Source organism: Dendropsophus ebraccatus, chromosome 5 (genome assembly GCF_027789765.1).
Source record: "Dendropsophus ebraccatus isolate aDenEbr1 chromosome 5, aDenEbr1.pat, whole genome shotgun sequence".
NCBI classification, from domain to species: Eukaryota; Metazoa; Chordata; class Amphibia; order Anura; family Hylidae; genus Dendropsophus; species Dendropsophus ebraccatus.
The window spans coordinates 127,601,940-127,629,359 of record NC_091458.1 but is presented as its reverse complement, the minus strand read 5'-3'; the positions used below and the strand labels follow the sequence as shown (position 1 = coordinate 127,629,359).

At 43.4% G+C, this 27,420-nt stretch overlaps 1 protein-coding gene across 1 annotated transcript in view; it reads right to left on the bottom strand.

Moving 5' to 3' along the window:
* The window catches only part of VPS53 (VPS53 subunit of GARP complex), a 107,388-nt gene that overhangs the window by 58,096 nt on the left and 21,872 nt on the right, over window positions 1-27,420 (bottom strand). Inside the window, exons 5-8 of the mRNA XM_069971207.1 lie at window positions 22,220-22,306; window positions 18,241-18,356; window positions 13,477-13,596; window positions 4,307-4,385 (exon numbers count right to left, since the gene is read on the bottom strand). Coding sequence (XP_069827308.1) covers window positions 4,307-4,385; window positions 13,477-13,596; window positions 18,241-18,356; window positions 22,220-22,306 — 402 coding nt within the window. The remainder of the gene's footprint in view (window positions 1-4,306; window positions 4,386-13,476; window positions 13,597-18,240; window positions 18,357-22,219; window positions 22,307-27,420) is intronic.

Below are 27,420 nucleotides of genomic sequence, written 5' to 3'. Positions count from 1 at the left end.
GAGTTTTGCATACAAAGATAGAAGTTATTTATTTCAACTTTGTATAAATGTTAATTCTACAGTTCACTCATTTGTCCAAGTCAAAAAATGTTAAAACACCTTAGTTTACAGTAGGCGTGAAGTATTTGATACACTGTTGATTTAGCAAGTTTTGTCCCCTACAAAGAATGGAGAGGTCTGTAATTTTTATCGTAGGATAGAATTTATAAAGAAAATACCAGAAATTAAATTGTATGATATTTAAATAATTAATTTGCATTTTATTGTGTGAAATAAGTATCTGATGATCTACCAACCGGCAAGAATTTTGGCTCTCACAGACCTGTTAGCTTTAATTTAATAAGCTCCTTCTACTCAGCACTCATTACCTGTATTAAACTGCACCTGTTCCAACTCATTACCTGTATAAAAAAATCCTGTCCACAAACTTAAATCACACTCCAACCTCTCCACCGTGGCCAAGAGCTGTCTAAGGACATCAGGGACAAAACTGTAGACCTGGACAAGGCTACAATGAGCTATAGGACAATAGGCAAGCAGCTTGGTGAGAAGGCAGAAACTGTTGCCATAATTATTAGACAATGGAAGAAATACAAGATGACTATCAATCTTCCTTGGTCTAGGACTCCATGCAAGATCCCACCTCGTGGGGAAAGGATGATTCTGAAAACTTTAGGTGGAAACATCATACTTTGGGGGTGCTTTCCTGCAAAGGGGACAGGAGGACTGCACTGTATTGAAGGCAGGATGAATGAGGCTATGTATCCCGACATTTTGCCCAGCACCCTCCTTCCCTTAGTAAAATGGGTCGTGGTTGGGTACTTCCAGTATGGCAATGATCCAAAACACTCAGCCAGGGCAACTAAGTAGTGACCCTGTAAGAAAAAATTCCAAGTCCTGGAGTGGCCTAGCCAATCTCCAGACCGGAACCCAATAGAAAATCTTTGTAGGGAGCAAAACTCAAGTGCCCGAAACATGAAAGGTCTAGAAAAGATCTGTATCGAGGAGCAGGACACAATCCTTGCAACAGTGTGTGTAAACTTGGTCAAGGACTACAAGAAATGTCTGACCTCTGTAACTGCAAACAAAGGTTTCTGTAGCAACCATTAAAATTCTGTTTTCTTTTGTATCAAATATTTATTTCATGCAGTAAAATGTTAAACAAATATTTATAAATCAAACAGTGTGATTTTCTGGATTTTATAAAAAAAAAAATTTATCTTCATTCTTTGGGAAAATCAGCAGTAGGGCTGGGCGATTAATCGAATTAATTCGATTAATCGTCCAGAACGTTGAAATCGATTTGATTTTTTGTGAAAATCGTAAATTCGATTTTCACAAAAAATCATTTCAGGCTGCGGTGCCGGGGAGGAGCTGAGAGAAGGGGGGTTGCGGTGCAGGCCGGCGGGAGAGCCGTAGAGGGGCGGTGTGGGTGAGCGGGGAGAAGATGCTGGGTGGCCAGGCTGGAGAGGGGCGGTGCAGTGCCGGCGGCCTCCAGCCACTGACAGCGCCGCCGCTGATCTGCCCCCGCCCCTTCCACTGAGCGTCCCACTCCCCTCCCGGCCAGATATGGAGGTCCCGGGTCTGTGGAGGAGGAGGCCGCAGGGACTACAGTAGGTGGTGATCGCGGCGCTGCTCGTCCTGGAGCTATACAGCGGGAACGGGGGGCTCGGTGCAGACCCCCGTTCCCGTTGTATAGCTCCGTGACCCGCAGCTATGCGATCACCACCTACTGTAGTCCCTGCGGCCTCCTCCTCCACAGACCCGGGACCTCCATATCTGGCCGGGAGGGGAGCGTGTGTGTGGAGGTGAGAGGAGGAGGAGATGTATGTGCCCTCCTGCTCCAATCACCTCCAGCTGCACCAGTCACCCCCCAGTCCCCTCAGTGTCCCCCCAATCCCCTCATTGTTCCCTCAGTGTCCCCCCCCCAGTCCCCTTCAGTGTCCCCCCCCCAGTCCCCTCAGTGTCCCCCCAATCCCCTCATTGTTCCCTCAGTGTCCCCCCCCAGTCCCCTTCAGTGTCCCCCCCCAGTCCCCTTCAGTGTCCCCCCCCCAGTCCCCTTCAGTGTCCCCCCCCAGTCCCCTTCAGTGTCCCCCCCCAGTCCCCTTCAGTGTCCCCCCAATCCCCTCATTGTTCCCTCAGTGTCCCCCCCCAGTCCCCTTCAGTGTCCCCCCCCAGTCCCCTCAGTGTCCCCCCCCAGTCCCCTCAGTGTCCCCCCCCAGTCCCCTCAGTGTCCCCCCAATCCCCTCATTGTTCCCTCAGTGTCCCCCCCCAGTCCCCTTCAGTGTCCCCCCCCAGTCCCCTTCAGTGTCCCCCCCCCAGTCCCCTTCAGTGTCCCCCCCCAGTCCCCTTCAGTGTCCCCCCCCAGTCCCCTTCAGTGTCCCCCCCAGTCCCCTCAGTGTCCCCCCAATCCCCTCATTGTTCCCTCAGTGTCCCCCCCCAGTCCCCTTCAGTGTCCCCCCCCCCAGTCCCCTTCAGTGTCCCCCCCCAGTCCCCTTCAGTGTGTCCCCCCCAGTCCCCTCATTGTTCCCTCAGTGTCCCCCCCCAATCCCCTCAGTGTTCCCTCAGTGTCCCCCCCAGTCCCCTCAGTGTCCCCCCCAGTCCCCTCAGTGTCCCCCCAGTCCCCTCAGTGTCCCCCCAGTCCCCTCAGTGTCCCCCCAGTCCCCTCAGTGTCCCCCCAGTCCCCTTTAGTGTCCCCCATTGTCCCTCCAGTCCCCCAGTGTCACCCCAGTCCCCTTTAGTGTCACCCCAGTCCCCTTTAGTGTCACCCCAGTCCCCTTTAATGTCACCCCAGTCCCCTTTAGTGTCCCCCAGTGTCACCCCAGTCCCCTTTAGTGTCCCCCATTGTCCCTCCAGTCCCCCAGGGTCACCCCAGTCCCCTTTAGTGTCCCCCAGTCCCCTTTAGTGTCCCCCAGTGTCACCCCAGTCCCCTTTAGTGTCACCCCAGTCCCCTTTAGTGTCACCCCAGTCCCCTTTAGTGTCACCCCAGTCCCCTTTAGTGTCCCCCAGTGTCACCCCAGTCCCCTTTAGTGTCCCCCATTGTCCCTCCAGTCCCCCAGGGTCACCCCAGTCCCCTTTAGTGTCCCCCAGTCCCCTTTAGTGTCCCCCAGTGTCACCCCAGTCCCCTTTAGTGTCACCCCAGTCCCCTTCAGTTTTACCCCAGTCACCCCTCATCTATACCTGTACTACTACACCCCTTATCCACTATACCTCCACTCCTACACCCAACGTAGATGGAGGCACAAACATGATTTCCTATACTATATGGGGCCTCTGTTACACTGGAAATCAATACAGTTGTTGTCTAAAATATTAAAATAGTATCTGATGCTGCAGGGAGAAAATGTTCTGTTTATTTAGCAAAAAAGGAAAAAAATCGAGATTTAAATCGAGAATCGTCAAAAAATTTAAAAAAAAAAAATAGAGATTTTATTTTTTGCCCATATCGCCCAGCCCTAATCAGCAGTGTATCAAACATTTATTTTTCCCACTGAATATATTAGATACCTCTTGTAAAAAAAAAAACAAAAAAAAACATGGGTAATGGTAAAGTTTGAGCTGTTTTTTTTTTTCTTATATAGAGTTTGCCTGTATTAAGCACAATGTTAAATCTGGTGACTCCAGAGCTAAAATCTCACAGAATTCTTTGCTCATTGTCTGCACAGAACCGATTTGCATTTTGTGTTATGTTCGTTTTGTGTACTTTAGGTAATACACAATTAAACCTAATGAGATCTCTCCCTTCCTTGCTTAAAGGGAGAAATCTATCAATCAGGATCAGGGACTGCCTGTTCCTGGCTGAACTTACGGATATGATTGTTCTGAAACACCGCAGCCGTTCAATTTCTAATCATAACAAGGGTGTATCAATCAAGTAACAATGTATCACTGTAATACAGGTGTCTGCTGGGGCGTCACTAGTACTAGCAGGCAAACTTGGGGCAGATCCTGGGTTGCCTCTCAAGGTTTCATACTGATCATGGTTCCCTTTTAAGGGTTTTCCGGGCTGATCAACAAGGGGTGCTGTCTATCCGAATGGAAGCTAAGCTGCAATAACCGGACCCAGACTATACAATAAATGGAGCAAACTGTTTCTGACTCACTGCATAGATCTGGCTCCATCAACCCCCACCACCAACACCACCTTCAACCGGGTATTTCCACTCTACCTATCAGCAACTGATGACTCATCCTGAAGATGGTTCATGAATTGTTTTTTGGCCAGCAGCTTCTTTAAGTTCCTCAACTACATTATGAATTATATCTACATTTATTGTTATATCATTTGTAAATATATGGATATTACCTTAGTGCCTTGTGATGGAAATGCTTCCTCAAAATCCGCTAATATCTGCTGTCCCAGTTCAGTCTGTGCAGCTTTAACCCTGTGCAAAAATTAATAAAGTCCGAATCTTTGTTATTTGTAAAGCATTTCTGTCACTGTTTTGGCTTTAATGTGAAGTTGCAGTTAGTGACTGAAGTTCAGGTAGCAGTGGACACACCCCAAGTGTCAGCGAGTTCCATGCATAAGCCCTATAGAGAAGAATAGGAACTGGCCAATGCTTAGGACATTTTCACAGGAACTTCCTCCAACAGCTTTAATAGTTTTAAAAGCCCACACGGCCATAGGTATGTTTTAAAGGAAAACTAACAGCGGGTTAGAAGCATCTAACCTATCATGTCCTGATAGCGCAAAAAGCATTGAGGATGAAGGTAATATTCTCATCTTCATCCTCGGCACTGTTTTCGCTATGTATTTTAAGCCATATGCTAATGAGGTGGTTTAGTGCACAGGGGTGGGACTACCTCCCTCAGGGCACCGATTAGCCCAGGCGACATTGCCGCTTGTAATGATTATTAGGGCTGCGCCGTGCAGCGATGTCACTCCGGCACCGGATGAATATTAATTAGGAGGAGTAGACCGGACAGTTGTCTGGTAGCCTCGCCCCCAGCCCGCCTCATTTGCATAGGGAATAAACTCAAAACCTAAAGACTAAGTATTCAGGTAAAAAAAAAAAAAAAAATCACCATCATTGGCATGCCGCACGCTTATAGAGACATATCAGCGGGTTAGAAGCATATAACCTGCTGTTAGTTTTCCTTTAAGTAGTAGAATTTTTAAATATTTGTTTTTATCAAGTTGTCTAGTTATAAATATTATACATGAATATCTATCATTGTGGAATCTACTTTCTAGCCAATTCTAAAATGATTCCAAACATAAGTGCAGGTTTGCAGCCTAAATTCCTGAAAATTCCACTTACATGTGTAGATATGAGCCCTGTGCCCTGGTCTACAGTCTCTACCATAGGCAAAGGTCACTATATTAAGAACATGTATTCTTCTAAAGAGGTTTCACTTGATTATGATTATGTTATGTTTATGGATTATTTTCAATTCAGAATGCAAATCAAGATTAAAACCATACAGCAATGTAGTTTTATGGAACCGATTTATCAATAATTTCACCACTAGGTTTGCATATAAAACTGGTTACTTTATATAGCAGTCTGTGCCCTGGCAAATCAGCATTCATTCCATTCTGTGAATAATCAATTCAAGATGTAAATTAATTTACATTTTTCAGTCTTTTGGAGTACAGTCAAAAAATGCATTTTGGAATAGACAAAAATGCACAAATTATACTTAACAATTTTCTATATCAATATCAGACCAAGTATTTGGATAGAAATGTAATTACATTTCGGAAAACAATGGGGCAGATGTACTAAAAATATTTAAAGGGAACCTGTCATCCTTTAAATATATATTATATATACACACACACTCACTGGCCACTTTATTAGGTACACCTGTCCAACTGCACGTTACCACTTAATTTCTAATCAGCCAATCACATGGCGGCATGTAGACATGGTCAAGACAATCTCCTGCAGTTCAAACCGAGCATCAGTATGGGGAAGAAAGGTGATTTGAGTGCCTTTGAACATGGCATGGTTGTTGGTGCCAGAAGGGCTGGTCTGAGTATTTCAGAAACTGCTTATCTACTGGGATTTTCACGCACAACCATCTCTAGGGTTTACAGAGAATGGTCCGAAAAAGAAAAAACATCCAGTGAGCGGCAGTTCTGTGGGCGGAAATGCCTTGTTGATGCCAGAGGTCAGAGGAGAATGGGCAGACTGGTTCGAGCTGATAGAAAGGCAACAGTGACTCAAATAGCCAACCGTTACAACCAAGGTAGGCAGAAGAGCATCTCTGAACGCACAGTACGTCCAACTTTGAGACAGGTGGGCTACAGCAGCAGAAGACCACACCGGGTGCCACTCCTTTCAGCTAAGAACAGGAAACGGAGGCTACAATTTGCACAAGCTCATCGAAATTTGACAGTAGAAGATTGGAAAAACGTTGCCTGGTCTGATGAGTCTTGATTTCTGCTGCGACATTCGGATGGTACGGTCAGAATTTGGCATCAACAACATGAAAGCATGGATCCATCCTGCCTTGTATCAACGGTTCAGGCTGGTGGTGGTGGTGTCATGGTGTGGGGAATATTTTCTTGGCACTCTTTGGGCCCCTTGGTACCAATTGAGCATCGTTGCAACGCCACAGCCTACCTGAGTATTGTTGCTGACCATGTCCATCCCTTTATGACCACAATGTACCCAACATCTGATGGCTACTTTCAGCAGGATAATGCGCCATGTCATAAAGCTAGAATCATCTCAGACTGGTTTCTTGAACATGACAATGAGTTCACTGTACTCAAATGGCCTCCACAGTCACCAGATCTCAATCCAATAGAGCATCTTTGGGATGTGGTGGAACGGGAGATTGGCATCATGGATGTGCAGCCGACAAATCTGCGGCAACTGTGTGATGCCATCATGTCAATATGGACCAAAATCTCTGAGGAATGCTTCCAGCACCTTGTTGAATCTATGCCACGAAGAATTGAGGCAGTTCTGAAGGCAAAAGGGGGTCCAACAGCTCGAACCAGTCTGCCCATTCTCCTCTGACCTCTGGCATCAACAAGGCATTTCCGCCCACAGAACTGCAGCTCACTGGATGTTTTTTCTTTTTCGGACCATTCTTTGTAAACCCTAGAGATGGTTGTGCGTGAAAATCCCAGTAGATCAGCAGTTTCTGAAATACTCAGACCAGCCTTCTGGCACCAACAACCATGCCACGTTCAAAGGCACTCAAATCACCTTTCTTCCCCATACTGATGCTCGGTTTGAACTGCAGGAGATTGTCTTGACCATGTCTACATGCCTAAATGCACTGAGTTGCCGCCATGTGATTGGCTGATTAGAAATTAAGTGGTAACGTGCAGTTGGACAGGTGTACCTAATAAAGTGGCCAGTGAGTGTATATACACATACATACAGTGGTACCTTGGTGTTTAAATGCTCACAGTTTTTCAAAATTGTGACTTGGTTTAAAAGCATTGCTTTGGTTTAAGAGCTTCCTGTACTGGGAGGAGGAGCATGGTCTGCTTAGCGGGGTCTACAGCCCTGTACTCTGACCCAGGAAGTCTCCCTCACCTTCCAAATCATAGCAGATCCACTTCAGGCTGGGGCTTGCATGGGGGACAGGACTGTGGAGGTAATCTCTTCATAGCTGTAACCCCTCTCTCCCCGGACAGAGAGTGCTGCTATACTGTGCCCACATCTTCCCTGTTCATTCCTTCATGCTCCCTGCAGTATCTGTCAGCCCTTGTGTTTCCCATCCTCTTCATTACTGTACAGTAACTTATAATAAGACATATTCAGCAGTTTCTAGATGTTTGTTTCATTTGTTTTACATGTTATTCAGAATAATAAATCATTATGTTTGGGGTGTGGAACCAATTGTCTGCATTTCTACGATTTCTTATAGGAAAATTTGCTTTGGTTTAAGAGTAGATTTGGATTACGAACACAAAGTATAGTGTATATACTATAACTTTATACATCTTTATTATATGTATGAAAACACAAACAAAAGTACTGCTTTTAGAGCAGAGTGGTGGTCAATATCCCTTTAAATCTGATTTGCAAGGATAGCTTTACACCTACCTCAAAGCGTGAAATCCGCTGTGATTCCCCTCCTATTAGTTTCCAGCTGTATAAATGTAAGCGGCAGCCCCTTTAACTCCCCGCGGCCTGATGCATACATTAGCAGTCAGTGCGCACTGATTGGCTGTGCAGCACATCCAGACACTGGGAGCCACAGAACAAGCCGGAACGCGGACCGGTAATTAACGCACCGGGCATGTAATCCTATTGAAACTATTCAGGAGGGGAATTGCAGGAGATTTCGCTGCAAACTCGCAGCCTGAAATTCACTGCGATTTCTTCAGCTTATTACTTCTCTGCAGTGCGGACAAAATCTGCATGAAAATTTTTAACCTGGCATGAGGGCCAAACTATGGAAACTCCATTTACATACATAAATTAGGTAGATGAAAAAATAAAGAAAAAAAAAAAAAGGCTAAAATGCAGCCCTCCAATAGGATATTTTTGCAAAAACAACTACAGTCATTGCAAGGTTAAAAACATTTGGCAGTCTTTCATGTATAGGAATAGAGTAGTTTCCATCAGCAAGAATATGTAGCGTAAAGGAAGCAAAAGAAAGTAATTTCTACTCCATATTATGAGTGATCACGTAAGGCACAGGATCGTGTCCTTATATAAAACACAGCCAGCGAGAATGGTATCTTAAGAGTATCCCAACCTGGAACCCAACACCTATATCAAGTATGGAAAACCTTGTTTTTTCCGGCCTTTCACATCTTTTTCCCTCAAGCTTTCAAATAGCAGTAAGAGTTACAAAACCACAAGTTCTTTTTGCTTAGCCTACCAGAAATTTTAGACAGGGACTGGCAGTGAGCAGCATAGAAAGGGGCTGAGGCAGCCGCTCTTTACTGACTTGTGGTGCAGTTGTTATGTCTCAGTGAAAATACTTTCCAGGCCATTTCAATTATTTGCTATATCTATTTAACCTTTTCAGGTTCCACAGAGTGAAATAAAGAACAAACTGCACTTTCTCCCCCAGAAACAGAAGTTATTTTTGTTTTGCAACTTTGAAGAACTTACAATTATCCTAAAGGGTAAATAAGTTGTGGAAGTAGTAAGTTTTATTTAGTTATCAAATACACTGCTTTACAGTACTACAGGCAAGAAATGTCATACTAAAGCTGAATTTATATACTGAAGGTCTATGTATTTCAATGCATATCATGGCGTGCATGAAGGCTTTAGCAGACCCAATGTTGTTCACATGTACTACCATATATAAGCCTGTTTTTTGTCTGCATAGAAACAGAAAAGAGTAGTAGACTTAAAGAAACTCTGCCAGGAAGTTTATACAACCCTATACCATAAACTAGTAACAGAGAAGCCGAACAGAAAGAAGTATCACTTACCTTGTGATGAATAAAAAGGACAAAAACTATATGCGTGTGCCTAGTAGTCCTGGATATTTACGAGCACCAGCACACTCTGTTCACCGGTTGCTGATTGGAAGTTGTCTGTGTACAGGCAGACAGCTGTTAATCAACATTCGGAGGGTGAGAGGAGTGGTGCAGTCTATTCTCCTGCATATCAGGAGAATGACTGAACAGAATGATGTAAGTAATACACCGATCTGTTCGGCATTTCTGTCGCTAATTTATGCTGCCCTCATTTGAGCAATCATAAACCTAGTGACAGATTCCCTTTTAAATGTGGGGATAGAAAACATGATGTGAATTAGCACGAATAGCAATCGGTGGGGGTCTAAACACCCAGACCCTGAACAATCAAATAATTTGACATGTTTCTAGGACATGTCAAAAGTTTCTAAAGTGACAACACTTTAACCCCTTCCCGTCAGCAATCCTTATATATACGTTCCCACTGCATATACCCCGTGCAGTAGAAATGTATGTATACGTTCCTGACTGAAGAGGCCGTAGATGTGTGCGGGACCACTGCAGAGAGGGCGGTCCCGCACACATCAGTGTGTCCAGAGGTAATGACAAGCAGCTGCGTTTCCACAGCTGCCTGCCATTAACCCCTTAAACGCTGCGTTTACGATACTCAGTGACAGAACAAGCTTCTGTCACTGAGTGATCGGTAGCCCCGCAGTAAGTCACTTACTGTACCTCTGTCCCGTCGGATCGGCGTTCCATGTATAGAGTCTGCTCCCAGGCAAGATCTATACATAGAAACATAGAAGATTGTCGGCAGAAAAAGACCACTGGGTTCATCTAGTCTGCCCTTTTCGTTTTTCCCTTCTTATTATCTTAGAAAAGATAGATACATTATTATCCCAGGCAGGTTTAAATTCTGTTATTGTAGATTTACCAACCACATCTGCTGGAAATTTGTTCCAAGTATCTACTACTCTTTCAGTAAAGTAATATTTTCTCGCGTTGCTTCTGATCTTTCCCCCAACTAACCTCTTACTGTACCCTCTTGTTCTTGAGCTCAGTTTTTTTGCTAAAAACACTTCCCTCCAGAACCTTATTTAAAGGATTCAATCCCCCCTTTCCCTTCTTTCCTCCAGACTATACAGATTCAAATCCTTTAGTCTTTCCTGATATGTTTTATGTCTGACACCCTCCACCATTTTTGTAGCCCGTCTTTGGACCCGTTCTATATATACTTATGTATATAGCTATACATAGATCGCCGATAACACTGATCTATGCTATGCTTTGGCATAGCATAGATCAGTATATGCAATCTATTGATTGCATGTTTTAAAGTAAAAGTGGGCAGTGAAGCAAGAAAACCTGTCATCTTTATGACTGTCGTCATGTTTCTCATAGCATGGTGCACTGTACCTACTGAATGTATCCCTCTACCTTAGGGTAAACCGCTGCTATAAAGGAGTGACCATGGTCAGCCACAATGCTTAGGTGAGGCCTTCTGTCCAAACACATGTCCAGTTATTGCAGGTCTTGTTCAAAAAAACTGACAGGAAGGGTTAATGAATGCATGCTGATGGCTCCAAATACTGCGCATGGTGCAATGAATCAGATTCATATGACCAGGCAATGTTTGGGATAGGTATTTTCCGAATCACATTGGCATTCCCTCAAAGTGCTGGAAACCAACTTATAACAAACCCGAGCAAAGCAGTTATATTACACGCTTTTCATTTCATTATTGAGAGTCCGTTTTCTTCTAGGCTCTTGACGTGTCCTTCTGTAGTGCAAAATGCTTACGTCTGTTTTATATAAAAATGCATTTTATATGTAGAACGAATATGAAAATCGCCAATTTTAGCCATTGTCACTGAAGGAAATTAAAAGCAACTGCCCATGAGTCTATTTATTCTGGCTTACTCTAAGTATATTTCCTTATTCTGAACGCTGGAGATGTAAGCAATGTGCAGGGTGTGCCTTTCATTTCCGCACAAATCACGATTCCTATCATAACCAGATGGAGCGGTTATCAAAATGTAAACATCAGGAAGGAGGCTCGGCAAAGATGCAACTAAAAATATCAGAGACAAAACCATCCATCATGTTTTCCATTGACATTTCAAAAGAGAGATGGCATCTAAGCTCCCATCTATCCTGAAGTGATCAATGGTTGAGAAACCTTTAGCAGCTTCATGTCACCAAATGTTTCCACTGATAAGTAAGATACTGAGGACGCATGATGGAAATTTCTAATTGATTGTACACAGTGCGGAGGTGGCCTGGGGTTATATTAAAACTGAAATAGGGAGGTTCCCATCAGCCCTAGAGAAATACACTGCTTACAAATAACAGAATAGAAAAAGCTATTGGGATGCATTATTATATGGTCACATTGGACTTCAAGGGAAGGTGGCTCCCAGCATTCTGATATTAGTTGTTGTTGTTGTTGTGTTGTTGCTACATGTATGTCCAGCTCAGGTAAAAACCTTGGGAGACAGTGGCTTTTTCTAAGTGTGTGTTGCAAAAACAGCACAACCTCCAGCATCCAATTCTGAACCATACCTGGCACTTTAATTTTAACGAATGTCATAGATCAACAGTATAAGAGAATAGAAGAATTTTTTTTTTTAATATACCTTATCAGACACAAATGCTTCCTTTACCAATTATCAAGCACCCTACCTCCCCATCTTTTTCCACTGTGAAAGATCAGCTCTGTACTCCCCTATAACTCGACTATAACTTTCTTTAAATGCCTGGTTCTCATGCTTGACACCGTTCTTTTGCCATGCACCGGCCTGGCTCTATGTACTAGGCTTGCTGCCCCCGTGTGGCAATATCCCCTCGCCTTTGTGATGCGGACCCGTGTCAAAGAGGGGATATGATCACACGTGAAGGAGGGGGGGGGGGCTGTCTCCAGTGCTCCAAGAAGTATAGTATAGAGCGCAGGCAGCGTTTAAAAAGAAATGACCACACCACCCCAATCGGCAATGTGGGGGGAAAAAAACAACGTACTTGATGAGACAGTACATTCACTTTAATTATCTTGATTTATAAGTCAACTTCTTACTGTTTGCCTTTGCACTTATTACAATGTATTTTATTTTATTTACTTTGTATCCTGTCAGTATCCTTTGTATCCTGTCTTACCCTAATTATGTAAAAAAAAAAAAAAAAAAACCCAGATTTGGCCTAAACAAAACTCAGCTCTGTACGATACCATAGCTAGCTCACAGATCTAGCTACTGAGCTACAAGCGAGGCAACTCTATGGAGGGGGGAGGAGTGAGATGAAAGTATTGACTGGGTACACAGACAGACACAGACAACTCTGTAAGTAAAGGTCATACGGCCGATAATCGTCCCATGGAATAGAAGGCAACGATCGTTCATGTCGGCTGATTGTTCATGTCGTTTGTTTTTCAAGCATGTTGAAAAACAAATGATTGTGATAGCAGCGATCTGCTGCCGTCGTTCCGCGGAACAGGAGTGGAGGCAGCAGACCGCCACTATCCTCTATGTGCTGCCCGGACGATCTAGCAATCACCTGGGCAGCCCCCGCAACTCCCTGCGGCCCCTCCCGCTCACTGCCGTCGCATGTACTAGCGGTGGCAGCGAGCGGAGAGCGAGGAGCAAACAAGCGCTGACAGCGCTCGTTTGCTCCTCACAGTCGGCCCGTGGAATAGGGCCTTAAGAGATCTCACCCCCGCATTTTATACACGTTTCGTGCTACTTCTAAAACAAAAAATTGAAGGAAATTCTCTTGATGTATGCAGACACCACAGATGTCAGACTCCACCCAACAGCCGTGGGAGAACTGAAAATTACAGACTAAAAAAAATACCATATACAAGATGTATGATAACCATCAAACTACTGAAGAAGGATTATAGTTTGAAAACAGTTTTATATGGTTTGAAGGATATTTATATTAGAAGAAGGGGCTTCAATCTTGCCTAGTGACAACTCCGGAGAGAGTTGTATCTTAGGCTGTCCATACCAGTGACATTTACAGATCATGCTATAATTGTTACAAAGGCAATACTAATGAAGATCAACAATTATGTTTAATCTAAATAATAAATGTCTTACTTAATATCACATCATGGCCAAAAAGCTTACCTTTCTGAGAGTTGTCGAATCTGTGGTATACCCATGTACTTTTGAAAGTGCTCCAGCACATTTACTACCCCTTGAAGAAGGTTGGCAACTTCACCGTACTGCCTTTTTCTAGTCATAGCTCTGAAAAAAAATAAGTAAATATAGATGGTTAACAAGGAGGACTTGAAAAGTTTAATAATTAACAAATTTAAAAATTAGCATAATGGTAGTCATAATTTGTGATGAAGTCATGAACAGTCCAATTTCTCTCCTCAACAACACAGGGTTTTGGATATTTGCGATGTTCATGCAAAAGGCAAAATGTTCCAAACAGTGTTTACAAATAAATATTCTAATTTATAATTCACTATTGCAAAACTCCAAAGCTTCGGAAGTTTACATAAATCAAGCTGATTGTGCCTTTATATAGCTTGGAAAATTTTAAAAAAATGAGGTCATGACTTTAGAGGCTTGTGACTAACATTATGGGAGGTAAGTGGGGGGAGGGCTGTGGCAGGATGTTAAATCAGAAAATTATCCATTCTTTAAATCACGTTTTTATGTTAAACGTAGTTTCTAAGAATTTTTAGTTATGTATTTACTAACTTTGTTCTATCCAAGAGGCAGTGACCGGAACATGATAATCACGGGGGTAGGTAAGAACTATATTTTATTAGATAACATGAAATGTGAATATGTTTCTGGGTCACTCAGGCACGTTAGATATAGGGGGGGACATTTATTAGGACTGGTGTACTTGTATGCCGGCTTAAACAAAGCCACGCCCCAAATTATCAAGATGGCTTTACTAAGAGATGCATGCCTCTTAGCAAAGCTGGCTGGACATGCGCCTGTCGTAGAGATTGCACAAAAATCTCCACAGCAGGTGTTGATCTTTGCACGGTCTGTGCAGGCATAGATCTTGATAAATTAGGTGTGGGATGAGGCCCCGCCTTCTCCCCCTCTTGCCACACCTCCAATGTCCACTATTGACATGACCGGAAAGGCTGCTCAGAAAGCAAAAAGGCACTGCTCAATAACAGAAAGAAAAAAAGGGGACAATGATCTAACTTCTTGGAGAAATGTCCTACAGTCTGAGGAAACAAAGACGTATTGTTTGGCCAAAAAAAAATGAGAAAAATTAGGTAGGCTTGCAAGCCAAATAACATAGTTCCCGACTCCTTAGTGTTGAATGGAGCAGTGGGTCGGCGCATGACTCGCAGGTTTATTCATTCTCTATGGAGCCCCCAGAGATATCAGAGTACAGTACTTTGATACCTCCAGCGGCTCCATAGAGAATTAATGGAGCGGTGGGTCATTCGCCAACACGCTGCTCTATATAAAATTCAGGGTGCGGTTCTAGACATCCGAGGTGAGGGGCGCAGAGGAGGGACCCCCTGCACTCTAAAACTTATACCTGTGGATAGAGGGCAAGTACACCTCTTGTTTGTACCTCAACAACCGCCTCCAAGACTTTGCCCAAACCTCCCCCATACTCTTGAACTCACTACCCCGACACATCCGGCTCTCATCCACCATCAAGTCCTTCAAAAGTAACCTGAAAACCAGTCTCTTCAAACTAGGCTACAACTTATAATTCTGCATCACACTTAAAGGGGTATTTCAGGGAAAATCAATAATTTAGCAAAGGAAAGGGTTAACCAAGGTTAACCCTTTCCTAATATACTTACCTGTTGTTTTTTGGCCCCCCAAGGAGATCTCCGGTCCGGTCACGTGATCTTGCAGCTTGTGGCTCGGATCCTCTTCTCCTTCCGGTTCGGTGACGTCACCCAGCCGGCGTCGCTCTCCGTCTCATTAGCAGCAGAGCACTGAACCCTGACTAGCTTGGTAGCGTGCAGCCAATCAGGGCTCAGTGCTCTGCATCCCCACCACGCTTCAGAGTGGGGGTCCCCTGAGGCTGCAGTAAATTATCAGGGGTCGTCGGGCTCAGTGCCGGTCACCAGTTACATGGGCCGGCACTGCACTACAGCAGGTGAATGCGGGGTCTAGCATCAATCATCACTCCGCAGACCCCCCCCCCCCCCACCTTGTCAGCAATGCCGACCGAGTCCCGGGAGGGGATGCGGCGGGCAGCCGGGTGTCTGGTAGCTATGAATGAAGTAATGCCGCCCGCCGCATCCCCTCCGGGGACTCGGTCGGCATTGCTGACAAGGTGTGTGGGGGGGGTTCTGCGGAGTGATGATTGACGCCAGACCCCGCATTCACCTGCTGTAGTGCAGTGCCGGCCCATGTAACTGGTGACCGGCACTGAGCCCGACGACCCCTGATAATTTACTGCAGCCTCAGGGGACCCCCACTCTGAAGCGTGGTGGGGATGCAGAGCACTGAGCCCTGATTGGCTGCGCGCTACCAAGCTAGTCAGGGTTCAGTGCTCTGCTGCTAATGAGACGGAGAGCGACGCCGGCTGGGTGACGTCACCGAACCGGAAGGAGAAGAGGATCCGAGCCACAAGCTGCAAGATCACGTGACCGGACCGGAGATCTCCTTGGGGGGCCAAAAAACAACAGGTAAGTATATTAGGAAAGGGTTAACCTTGGTTAACCCTTTCCTTTGCTAAATTATTGATTTTCCCTGGAATACCCCTTTAACTGGCTGCACTTAACCTCCTGTTTTTCTCCCTGTACCTTATAGATTGTAAGCCCTCGCGGGCAGGGTCCTCTTCCCCCATGTGCCAGCCTGTCTTTTGCCTCCATGTAATGTGTTTATACTGTATTGTTCCTGCTTGTTACCCCTATCTATTGTATAGCAGAATGGAGAAAGAAGAAAGAAGAAAAAGAAAGAAGAAGAAGAAAGAAGAAGAAGAAAGAAGAAAGAAGAAGAAGAAAGAAGAAGAAGAAAGAAGAAGAAGAAAGAAGAAGAAGAAAGAAGAAAGAAGAAAGAAGAAGAAGAAAGAAGAAGAAGAAAGAAGAAGAAGAAAGAAGAAAGAAGAAAGAAGAAAGAAGAAGAGAATATGTTACCTCTGAGTCACTGGATGCAACTGTACAGTTATCACTTATATAAGGTCTACAGTGTGATTATACCCTGCAAACTGCCAGTGTTGCACTGGTCTATGAACACTATAGGGGCACCATGTGGAGATATTATTGGCTATATTGGTCTCTGTGGTACAGTAAATATAAGTGTTCATGGTGTAAAGAAATTATTATAGTTACAGTTTATATAAGTACATGAATATTTTTCTGAAATATGCTTGCTATTACATATATACATTAGATTTTGTTATGGGGCAACTTATTTTTTGATGGGGCATATGTATCTATGGGTAAAGGTTTCATAATGAAGTAATATCTAGGGTGAGGTGAAGTCCTGGTGAGGTGGTGTCTGCAAGCTAGTCATATTTTAAAATGTGCTTGTAGCTCTGTTATCATCCATTTATTATTTGTGAAGGCGAAAAACATATACCTTGCAGTTCATGAACCTAACAGATCTTGGCAATTCCCCAGCTCTGCCCGCTTGTGATATGGACCTTTGAATGTGCCTATCAGGCACCAAGATGTTGGCAGCTCATTTTTTAAATCCTGTAAGTTACACGGTGGGACCTCCATGGACTGGCCTTGTTTTTGGTATCTATAACACTAGGAACTGTCAAGTTCTTTAAACCATTCCTAAACTTTTTTTTTTTTTATGTGGCGGGGTACATTATCCTGCTGAGAATGACCGCTGCTAATAGGGAACATCATTACCATGAAGGCTACATTAGGAATATTTTTATTCTATTTTTTTACCCCATGACACATGTTTTGACTACTATTAGGTTGAATTCACACAAAGCTTTTTGTGGCAGTTGTACTTTAAGTGTTTTGAGCCAATGCCAGGAATGGAACCAGCAGGAAGGAGAGGTATAAGTACTTTCTTTATATTTCATATTACTTCGGAATCCAACTCTGCCTTTTGCTTAAAAGACGGAATAAAAAACTGCCAAAAAAGCCGTGTGTTAAACCACCCTTAACCTGTCATGCCAGGTTTTATCAGCCCTCCACCCGATGCTGGACTTCTTCATTGCTGATTGATAGCAGTGGGTGTATACTGAGGAGGTATATTTAGCCTACAAAAGGTTTAGGCAGATAGTATTGTGTCAAAGTAAAATTCACAAAATTGCCAGGACCCAAGGTTTTCAAGTAGAACATTGTCCAGAGCACCAGACGGACCAGGCCATCATCTTCCACCTCTACATAGTCCACTTTTAGGGGGAGACTTATGAAAGGGTGTAAATATACACCTGGTAAAATATAAGAGGAGCTGTGATTGGTTGCTGTGGGCAGTTTACACCAGGTGTATATTTACACCCTTTCATAAATCTCCCCCTTAATGCTCACATGCCCACTGTAGGCTCTTTTAGCAATAGACATAGGTCAGCATGGACACTCTTACTGGTTGGCAGCTACACAATTCCATACCCAGCAAGCTATGATGTACTGTGTTTACTGACACCTTTGCCACATAGCCAGCTATAGCATTTTTAGGTATCTGTGTTATAGTAGCTCTTAGACTAGAAAGGCTAGCCTCTTCTCCCAATGCATATCAATAAAATATGGACACTTCTGACCCCCTTGTTATCATTTCTCAATGGGTACTAAATCGCTACAAAGTGGGGGATATCCCTCAGGACCTGCCGTTTTGGAGATGTTCTGACTTGGTAATCTAACCCTCACAACTTGGCACTTGGCACAGTCCCTTGGATAATAACGCTAGCCATTTCAATCACAAACATGAAAGTAAAATTACAAATATCACAGAAATATCAATGAGGTCAGCACAGCTTACTCCAGTGAGTCAACTCCTCCAGCGAGCATGTGTAGATGGTTTAACGTTGTAATTGATGTGGTCAAATGGCGCTTGGCATGATCCAACTGCTTAATATCCCGTGTGATTTCTTTCACCTTGGAAGAGTCATACAATGTTAGTTAATGATGGAATTGGAAAAGCAAAGGAATTGAAAATGAAAGTAATTTAATTGCAGGCTTCAATTGTCACCAATTTTGGTCCGGTTTCTAGAAGGCAGCGATACTCTGGGGTAATAAAGAGCCCCCTAGGTGACACCTGGCATGTATGAATCTCATATTGAACCTAACCCAATTATGACAATATCTTTGCCAGGTTACATACTGGAAATAAAGTAGCGTCACAGTTTTCCATACTTCCATGCTTTAAACTGCTCACTCTCAATGACTAGTCTTGTTTTGTACAAAGTGGGTTAATTGCCTGGTCCTAGCAGGTAATATTCTATGGTATGTTTCTTCTTGCTGCTATTGTTCACTTTATATAACAAACAAAGTTAGATAACAGTTAGATAAAATACATGTTCAATAACCCCCCCTTTTGGATACTAACAATCTGTTCCCATACTTGTTATCTTATCGGTCTACTTCCCCGAGTTCTGAGTCTGTTGCCTTCTGCTCAAGACACAGAAAACTGCTGCGAGTTGTTCTGTCCATCCCGCTTTAATGTGGCTTTAATGTGTGTATGATATGGAATTTAGAATATCGTGTAAATTGAATCTAAATGACTATAATTGACTGAATCAGGTTATAGTTAATCTTGTGGAATTAATTGGGACTATGATTTGCCCAAGCAACTTAGCATTGATTCCTTCCTGCAAAATGGTGTAACTCTACATAGAGATTATAGCTCATTAGCTGCAACTGGGCATACAGTTAGATACTGGACTTTTGCTGCAACAGCCAGCTAGTTCTGATCTCAGTTATTTAAATGGGTAGTGCGGCGGTAAAAAATTATTCACAGACTAACACACATTACAAAGTTATACAACTTTGTAATGTATGTTACGTCTGTAAATGGCCACCTTCCCCGTGTCCCACCACCCCCACCTGTGTACCCGGAAGTGTGGTGCGCTATACTCACCTGTCACGTGCAGACACCAGTCTTCAATCTTCATTCAGCGACGTCTTCTTCGGGCGGACGGCGAACAGCTCCGACTGTTCCGAATGCGGGCCGCCCTCTGCAGCGTCATCCGATGCTCAGCCGCGATTGGCTGAGCATAAGTGTGCTCAGCCAATCGCGGCTGAGCACAGTTGTGACGCGGCGGAGGGGGGACGGGCGGCAGTGACTCAGCCGTCCGTCCGTCCGTCCGAAGATGACGTTTGGCACAAGATGGTGGACGGCCCTCGACACGGATCAGGTAATGTATAATGCACCACACTTCTGGGTACACGGATGGGGGTGGTGGAACACGGGGAACGGAGCGATTCACAGACATAACATACATTACAAAGTTGTATAATAATTTCTGAGCGCCGCACTACCCCTTTAAAGGAGAAGGCCAGCAATTTTTTTTAATTGAAATATTGTATTGCCCCCCAAAAGTTATACAAATCACCAATATACACTTATTACTGGAAATGCTTATAAAGTGCTCTTTCCCTGTACTTACTACTGCATCTCTTCACTTCCCAGATAACATGGTGATGTCACGACCCGACTCCCAGAGCTGTGCGGACTGTGGCTGCTGGAGAGGATGATGGCAGAGGGGTGCTCAGTGTCCCTCCAGTGCCCTGTGTCCTTTAGTGTCCCCCTGCCTTCATCCTCTCCAGCAGCCACAGCACGCACAGCTCTGGGAGTCGGGTCGTGACATCACCATGTTATCCAGGAAGTGACATCACCATGTTATCCAGGAAGTGAAGCCTCGATGCAGTAGTAAGTGCAGGGAAAAATGCATTTTATGTGCATTTTCTGTAATAAGTGTAGAAAGTGGGGAAAATCAAAGTATCTGTAGAAAACTCACAAAAACCCAAAACATAATGGAGCAAATAATGGCTATGATGAAAGACTTCCTTTTTAGGGTATGTGCACACAATTTGTACGAATAACCCACCACGGATTCCACACCAAGCTCCTGCCCGTGCCATAGACTCCATTCTATGCATAGGAGAATTCCGACATCCACCCAAAGAATGAACAGGTTCATACTTTGGGCGGACGTCAGAATCCGCCTGTGCATAGAATGGAGTCTATGGCACGGGCGGGGGTGAGCGGTGGAATCCGTGGTGGGTTATTTGCCCAGATTCCATAGTGTGCACTTACCCTTACCCCTGAAAGGAGTAGCACACACTATCGCTAATTGCAGCAACTGACTTAATGTACTGCAGCCTGTAATGAAAGAGAGTGCTGGACAATGCAGAAGGCATGTAGTAAAGCTAAGTTTGCATCACATTTCTGCATGTTTTTTTTTTTTTTTTTTCCTTCAAAGCTCAGAAAAAAAAAAAGAAAAAAATAAGATACCTTTAAAACAGGATGCAACTCAACACATATCCTTTCGCATCCTAATACAACTGATTCATATGATACAAAAAAAAAAAAAAAAAAACAGGATTCAGCTAGATCCTATTCCTAAACAGGACAGAAAAAAATAACCTGCATTATTTTTGTGTCCTGTTTTAATTGTAGATTGAAAATAATCAAAAATAATGTGAACCTAGCCTTAAATATGGTAAACTACATGACTGAACATCATATTTTATGGAGTCTTTTAAGGCCTAGTTTACATAAATCCGGCGATCCGGCTGCCTTTCCCTCCATTGCAGTAGAGAAGCACCGGAGGTAAACGCATCTCTGAACTGATCCCATTGTTTTCAATGGGACAGTTCAGATGATCCGTTCTACAACTGATGCCGCCGGACGGCAGAATGCAGCATGCAGCGTTGTGACGTATGGCCAGGTCAGCTATCCTGCACCGCATCCACTAAAGTCTATGGGGCGCCGGAGGCATGCCGTGCACAGACGCATGCATTATGCATCCTCCGGTGCTCAATAGAGAAGTCCCTGTTCCTGCCCCGACATTAAACTCTTGTGACCCCTAGCCCCCCCAGTTCCTCTATACAAGGTAGCACCATTTAAGACAGGGTAGGAGCCTTGCCTCTCCAGCTGTTGCAAAACTACAACTCTCATCATGTCTGGGATATCCAGGCATGACGGGAGTTGTAGTTTTGAAACAGCTGGAGAGCCAAGGTTCCCTACCCCTGCTCTAGAGGACTCCCATATAAAAGTTGTCCACAATATTTTATCTCCTGTTCTGGTGCTGCCCCCTATATAGATGGCCCCCTATATACTGTATTTGAAAAAACTGATGACAACTAAAGGAATAAACTGATTGCAACTGATATTAACTGATGGTTTTTCATTAAAAAATTATATAAAACCTGATGACAACTGATGACCTTTTTTGCCATCAGTTGTGATATCAGTTGCAGTCAGTTTTTTACAAAATGGAAACGGATGCATCTTATGGCTGGTTCACACTACGTATATTTCAGTCAGTATTGTGGTCCTCATATTGCAACCAAAACCAGGAGTGGATTAAAAACATAGAAAGGCTCTGTTCACACAATGTTGAAATTGAGTGGATGGCCGCCATTTAATGGCAAATATTTGCTGTTATTTTAAAACAACGGCTGTTATTTTAAAATAATGGCAGTTATTTACTGTTATATGGAGGCCATCCACTCAATTTCAACATTGTGTGAACAGATCCTTTCTGTGTTTTTAATCCACTCCTGGTTTTGGTTGCAATATAAAGACCACAATACTGACTGAAATATACGTAGTGTGAACCCCGCCTCAATATGTAAACTAGGCCTAAGAAGAAAAAAAAGAATGCATATCATAGACTCCAGATAATATGACCAAGCCGTCTGCTGGAGGTCTGAGTTGGGATCATATTTAAAAACATTCTAATTCATAGCGCTACTAACATCTCAGGCGGTGCTTTATGGGGCAGCGTACTTACCATTTGCTCGGATTTCTCAGCTTTGTCCTTGATGTCTTTGATCTTGCCGAACAGTTGCTGTATGGCTTTCTGAGCCTCTTCCAAAGCCTGAAAATAAAATACAAAGATCATCAGCAATTCATCAATTCTATGAAAGGATGACAGTATTTATGATTTATGATGCAAATTCAGAACAATGTACCCAATCCGGCCAGCGTCCACTTGAATCATGTTATTCCTATAGCGTATAAATGTAAATAAAGGGTTGTGTATATAACTTTTCACTTGAACATCCTATATACACAATATTGTTCACTTCTAAACACTTTCTTAATCTAGAATTTATGATAATAAACAATTTAAAAGCAGGACAATTTGTTCTTGCCAAGTAAATTCCAGGATTCCCTTAAATGCTATCTATATAAATATGAGAATTCTGGCTTCTCGCATTCAAACAAACATGAAAAGATCTGAACGTTTTATCTTAATTACTGTGTTTTATGTGAGCAAAAAATATATATTTTTTATTTTAAACATCTACAACTAAGATGCATTTATTTTTTTTGAATCTTCTTAAATGGCTTACAGCAGATTAGGCCTTAGAATCTGTTTAGCTTTGGTAATAAGCAAAGATATTATAATGGCGCAGAAGAACAACGGGGGAGACTTATGTTTAGCTGATAGTAAGATTCTCTGTTTTTTTTTGTTTACCAAAGTAATATTAGAAATGAGAGCCGGGCTCCGATTAACTGCTATGGGCAACAAAGAATCTTCCTATTAGACAGCTTGATAGATTTCCCCAGTAAGTCTACACGACTACTCTTATTTTCTAAGCCGGACAAGTGCGCTCTAGGTCCATGCTATACAATATAAATCAATAGGATGTAGGAATATAAACATTCTGTTAATAAACCACATGAACCTACAATGGTGCACCTTAAAGTGTCACTGTCGTGAATTTTTTTTTTGCAGAAATCAATAGTCCAGGCGATTTTAAGAAACTTTGTAATTGGGTTTATTATCCGAAAAATGCATTTTTATCATGAAAAAGCAGTTTGAAGCTCTCCCCCCTGTCTTCATTGTTCTCCTATGGAGAGAGCTAAAGAAAAGACCAAAACAGGACAACAAAGAGTTAATCTACAAATCCCTCACCCGTTATCTGTTCTGACCATCACCAGTGACCTGTCTGAGCTCGGATTACAGCTGTCACCCAGCTCCGTGCCTGCCGGCTAACTCCCTCCTTCCTCCTCCCCCCTCCCCTCTCCCTAGAGCAGACAGGGGACGTCTCCTGCAACAAGTCACAGTTTTCAGATTTTTCAGAGTGGATGAAAAAGAGGAAGGAGGGGGGGACCTGGGAAAAGGCTTTTTACATGCAGATAATGGCAGATTTGGCTAATAAACCCAATTACAAAGTTTCTTAAAATCGCCTGGACTATTGATTTCTGCAAAAAAAAAAAATACGACAGTGACTCTTTAATTATGTTCCTATTCAGACATAGGTGTATCCATGATAACAGACTACAAACCCTTTGTGTATTACTATGCTCCTTCTGGTCTCTTTTCTGGATAACTTCAAGATGATACACACTATACACAGATGTGCCCCTGGTGTATAACATAGAAAAGGCGCCGATTTTTACGAAAACCACCTGGTGCCTTTTCTATGACGTATGGCTCACCTGCTCGATGGGTGGACCGGAGGGGGCCTTAAGGAGGGGAGGAGGTGTGGCCCGATTTACCATGATTCATGCCTGCTAGCAGGCGTAAATCATGACAGAAATCTACACCTGCTTCTCTTAATAAAACTGGCTGTGTGAATGGGGGCCAGGCCTAATTTAAAGTGACTCTGTACCCACAATCTGACGTCCCCCCCCCCCCGACCGCTTGTACCTTCAGATAGCTGCTTTTAATTCAAGATCTGTCCAGGGGTCCGTTCGGCAGGTGATTAGGTTTTTGTCCTAAAAAACAACTTTTAAACTTGCAGCCCGTGCCAAACGGGAGTATCTGTGCCCTAACTTTGCACCACCCCTCCGTCTCTCTTCCCCACCCTCTTCATCATTAGGAATGCCACTGAAACATTTTCTCCATGCTGTACATTGCACAGGTCCTTAACGATCCAGCCCATGTGCCAGGCTGCCACAGGTGGGGGAATAGAAGAATCTGCCTGGTGCATTCCTAAAGATGAAGAGGGCGGGGAGGAGGAGGGACGGAGGGGTGGTGCAAAGTTAGGGCACAGATACTTCTGTTAGACACGGGCTGCAAGTTTAAAAGTTGTTTTTTAGGACAATAACTGCATCACCTGCCAAACGGACTCCATGACAGATCTTGGATTAAAAGCAGCTATCCTAAGGTACAAGGGGTTTGTGGGGGTGGGGGGGGGGGTCATATTGTGGGTATAGAGACACTAAGATTGGCAGGGTCCCCAGGGTGTCAGGTACAAAGTGTACATACCCTTTAATGAAAACCACAGATGTTGGGGGGGGGGGGAGGTATCTAAATTAGTGCAAAATAATACAGCTTCCAATAAACAACCACTTAATTTTTTCCTTTTTAACACTTTTAATACTCTTCAGCCTTAGAAAACCAGTGATATACTTTAAAGGGGTTGTTCAGCTATTTTTTTTTTCTTTCAAATCAACTGGTGTCAGAAAGTTATATAGATTTGTAATTTACTTCTATTTAAAAATCTCAAGTCTTCCCATACTTATCAGCTGCTATATGTCCTGTAGGAAATTTTGTTTTATTTACATTTAGACACAGTGCTCTCTGCTGACATCTCTGGCCGAGACAGGAACTGTCCAGAGCATTTGCTACTGCTCTGGACAGTTCCTGTCTCGGTTGTTGCAGTTTGCAACACTGGCCACTATTTATAGAAAATGTCTAATGACATTGTGTTCTATGGAATCCCAGACAGAGTGTATACACTCCGGCCAGGATTCCATGCGGCCGCACTTAAAACTGACATGCCAATTTTTTATGTGGGAAGTTGACAGTACAGACAATGTAAAGTGCGGATCCGGCTGCACTTTACATTGTCTGCTGTGGTTAACTGGAACACGGGCACACTTGAATGTGCCAGCATTCCAATTCAAAAGAAATGAAGTTCATCTAGCTGGTACTGCAGTACCGGCTGGGCTGAACTACACAGACAGCGGCCGTTCTGTGACATAGCTGTGTCAAAGAATGGCTGCTGTCTTACAGAGTGTGAACCCAGCCTAAAATTGAATACATAGTGCTGCTGTAATGTTTAAAGATAAACAAGAAGCCGTGTTTATGTGTCCGCACCCCCCTTGTGCCCTCAAGCGGCATCACCAGGTCCCCGCTCAGTGTCCACCTGCTCAGACAGTCACTGGCTGTGGCATTCTCTATGGGGAGCAGACTGCTCTGACAACAGATTACATCTCAAAGAAGAAAGGGGTCACACCTGATCGCCGAGTCCATGGTGTGTCAGAAGGGCGTCATACACTTTATTCTAAGGGCAGATCCGCTCAGCTGTCAAAACTATAAAGTGTATGGAGACTTTTACAAAAAAAAGAAAAAAAGATAAACTTCACTAGAACAGAAAGTTTTTATAGAAGCTGTCAGCTTTTATTACCGGAGAGGAAGGGACTTACACTGGGCTACGCTGGAGAATACCGCTGCAGAAGTCAGCACAGGAGCAGGTTACAGTCTCCATCTGTTTTCTATAGATTTTTGGAGCAACTGCCAGATGAACTGTACAGACTGGACAGCTAAGCCATCTACAAAGAGCACCGGGATCAGTCATCCCACTTACAGACATATGTGTTGGCCTTTTAAAATAAGCAGTCTAAAAACATCCACTCATAAATGAAGCTAATGTAATAAATCTTACCAGTAAAACAGTGCACAGTTCTGTCTATATCCCCATATGACAAACAGCTTTTCACCCAGATATACTCAGAACTATAAATCAGTATGCTAAACTATAGTCAATTAGCATAGTCAATAATATCTCCCATTATGGCAGAGCTGCTGTTGGTATATTCCACAGTATATAGATGAGACTAATTGAGTCATTCAGTGATAATAATATATCTGTTCAAGGCCTTTGAACCCTCTTATTATATAATCCTCCAAATGTACCAAGCACAAGCTGAGGGTGGGAGCTTTTATATTTATCATGTTTGTTTATACAATTTTTATAAAGTTTCAAGTGTCATTACAAGAATGGACTTTGATATGAAAGTGCTGAGAATAAATATAATTTATAACTATTCTAATATTGAATAAATATGTTTTTGCTCTGTGCAGTCTTATGGAATTTAAAACGGGCACTGTTTCACCAAATTTTGTGTCAATGGTAAATGCATATATAAAAAACACTTTTTAATATATCTTATTAGAAAAATGCCTCTTCTCATCATTCACTGTGAGATACAGCGCAAGTCCATCAGTTCACCGGGTCAGGTTACAGCTGCCCATACAAGTCTATGGGGGAGTGGCTGGAGAGAGACATAAAGAGGCTGCAGTTGTAGTGAGTACTGTCCCTCCTCCAAGTGCTGGATTAAAAATCTACACTTTTCAGTACTGCTTTTAACGTTTGTGCTGCTTCTGAGGCTATTTTACAATGATATAGGGAAGCGGAATCTCCTCTGCTTTGTGTGTAAGGTGTATAGGAAACGTCATAAGAGGCCAGTCTCTACCTACTAAGGAGGTGAAAAGTAGAGATGAGGCTTAAAGAGCAGTAATCTGCTAAAAAAAAAAAAATATCTACTAGTTATATATTATTGGGTTAATACTACTCCTCCATTGATATCGCAAAGGGAATATTTAGTAAAAAGAGATAAAGATTTGAAAGGATTCTTTTTTTTTTTTTTTTTTTTAGTAAAAAGAATGGGTTTAAAGTGACTCTGTACCCACTTTGTGACCCCCCCCCCCCCCCCCCCCCAACTACTTATACCTTCTTTTTGCTGATGAGATGTTCTTTTTCCTGCTATGTTTATCCATGCTGGTGTCGTTTTCCAGAAGCTTAAAATCATACTTTATTCGTGCTGTTGCCATGTGTAAGAGGCGTGGCCTAGAGCAATCATGCCCTAGGCCAGTGCCGCCTGTGTGGTGTGGTTATTCGTCTCCCCCTGCCTCCCGATCCGCCCTCTGTCCGGGTGTACAGCATTAGCAGTCATTGAGCATGCGCCGCCTCCTGACCCCCGGGCGCGACTGCAATGACACAGCCGGGTCCGTGCCGCCTCTCCGCTGTCCTC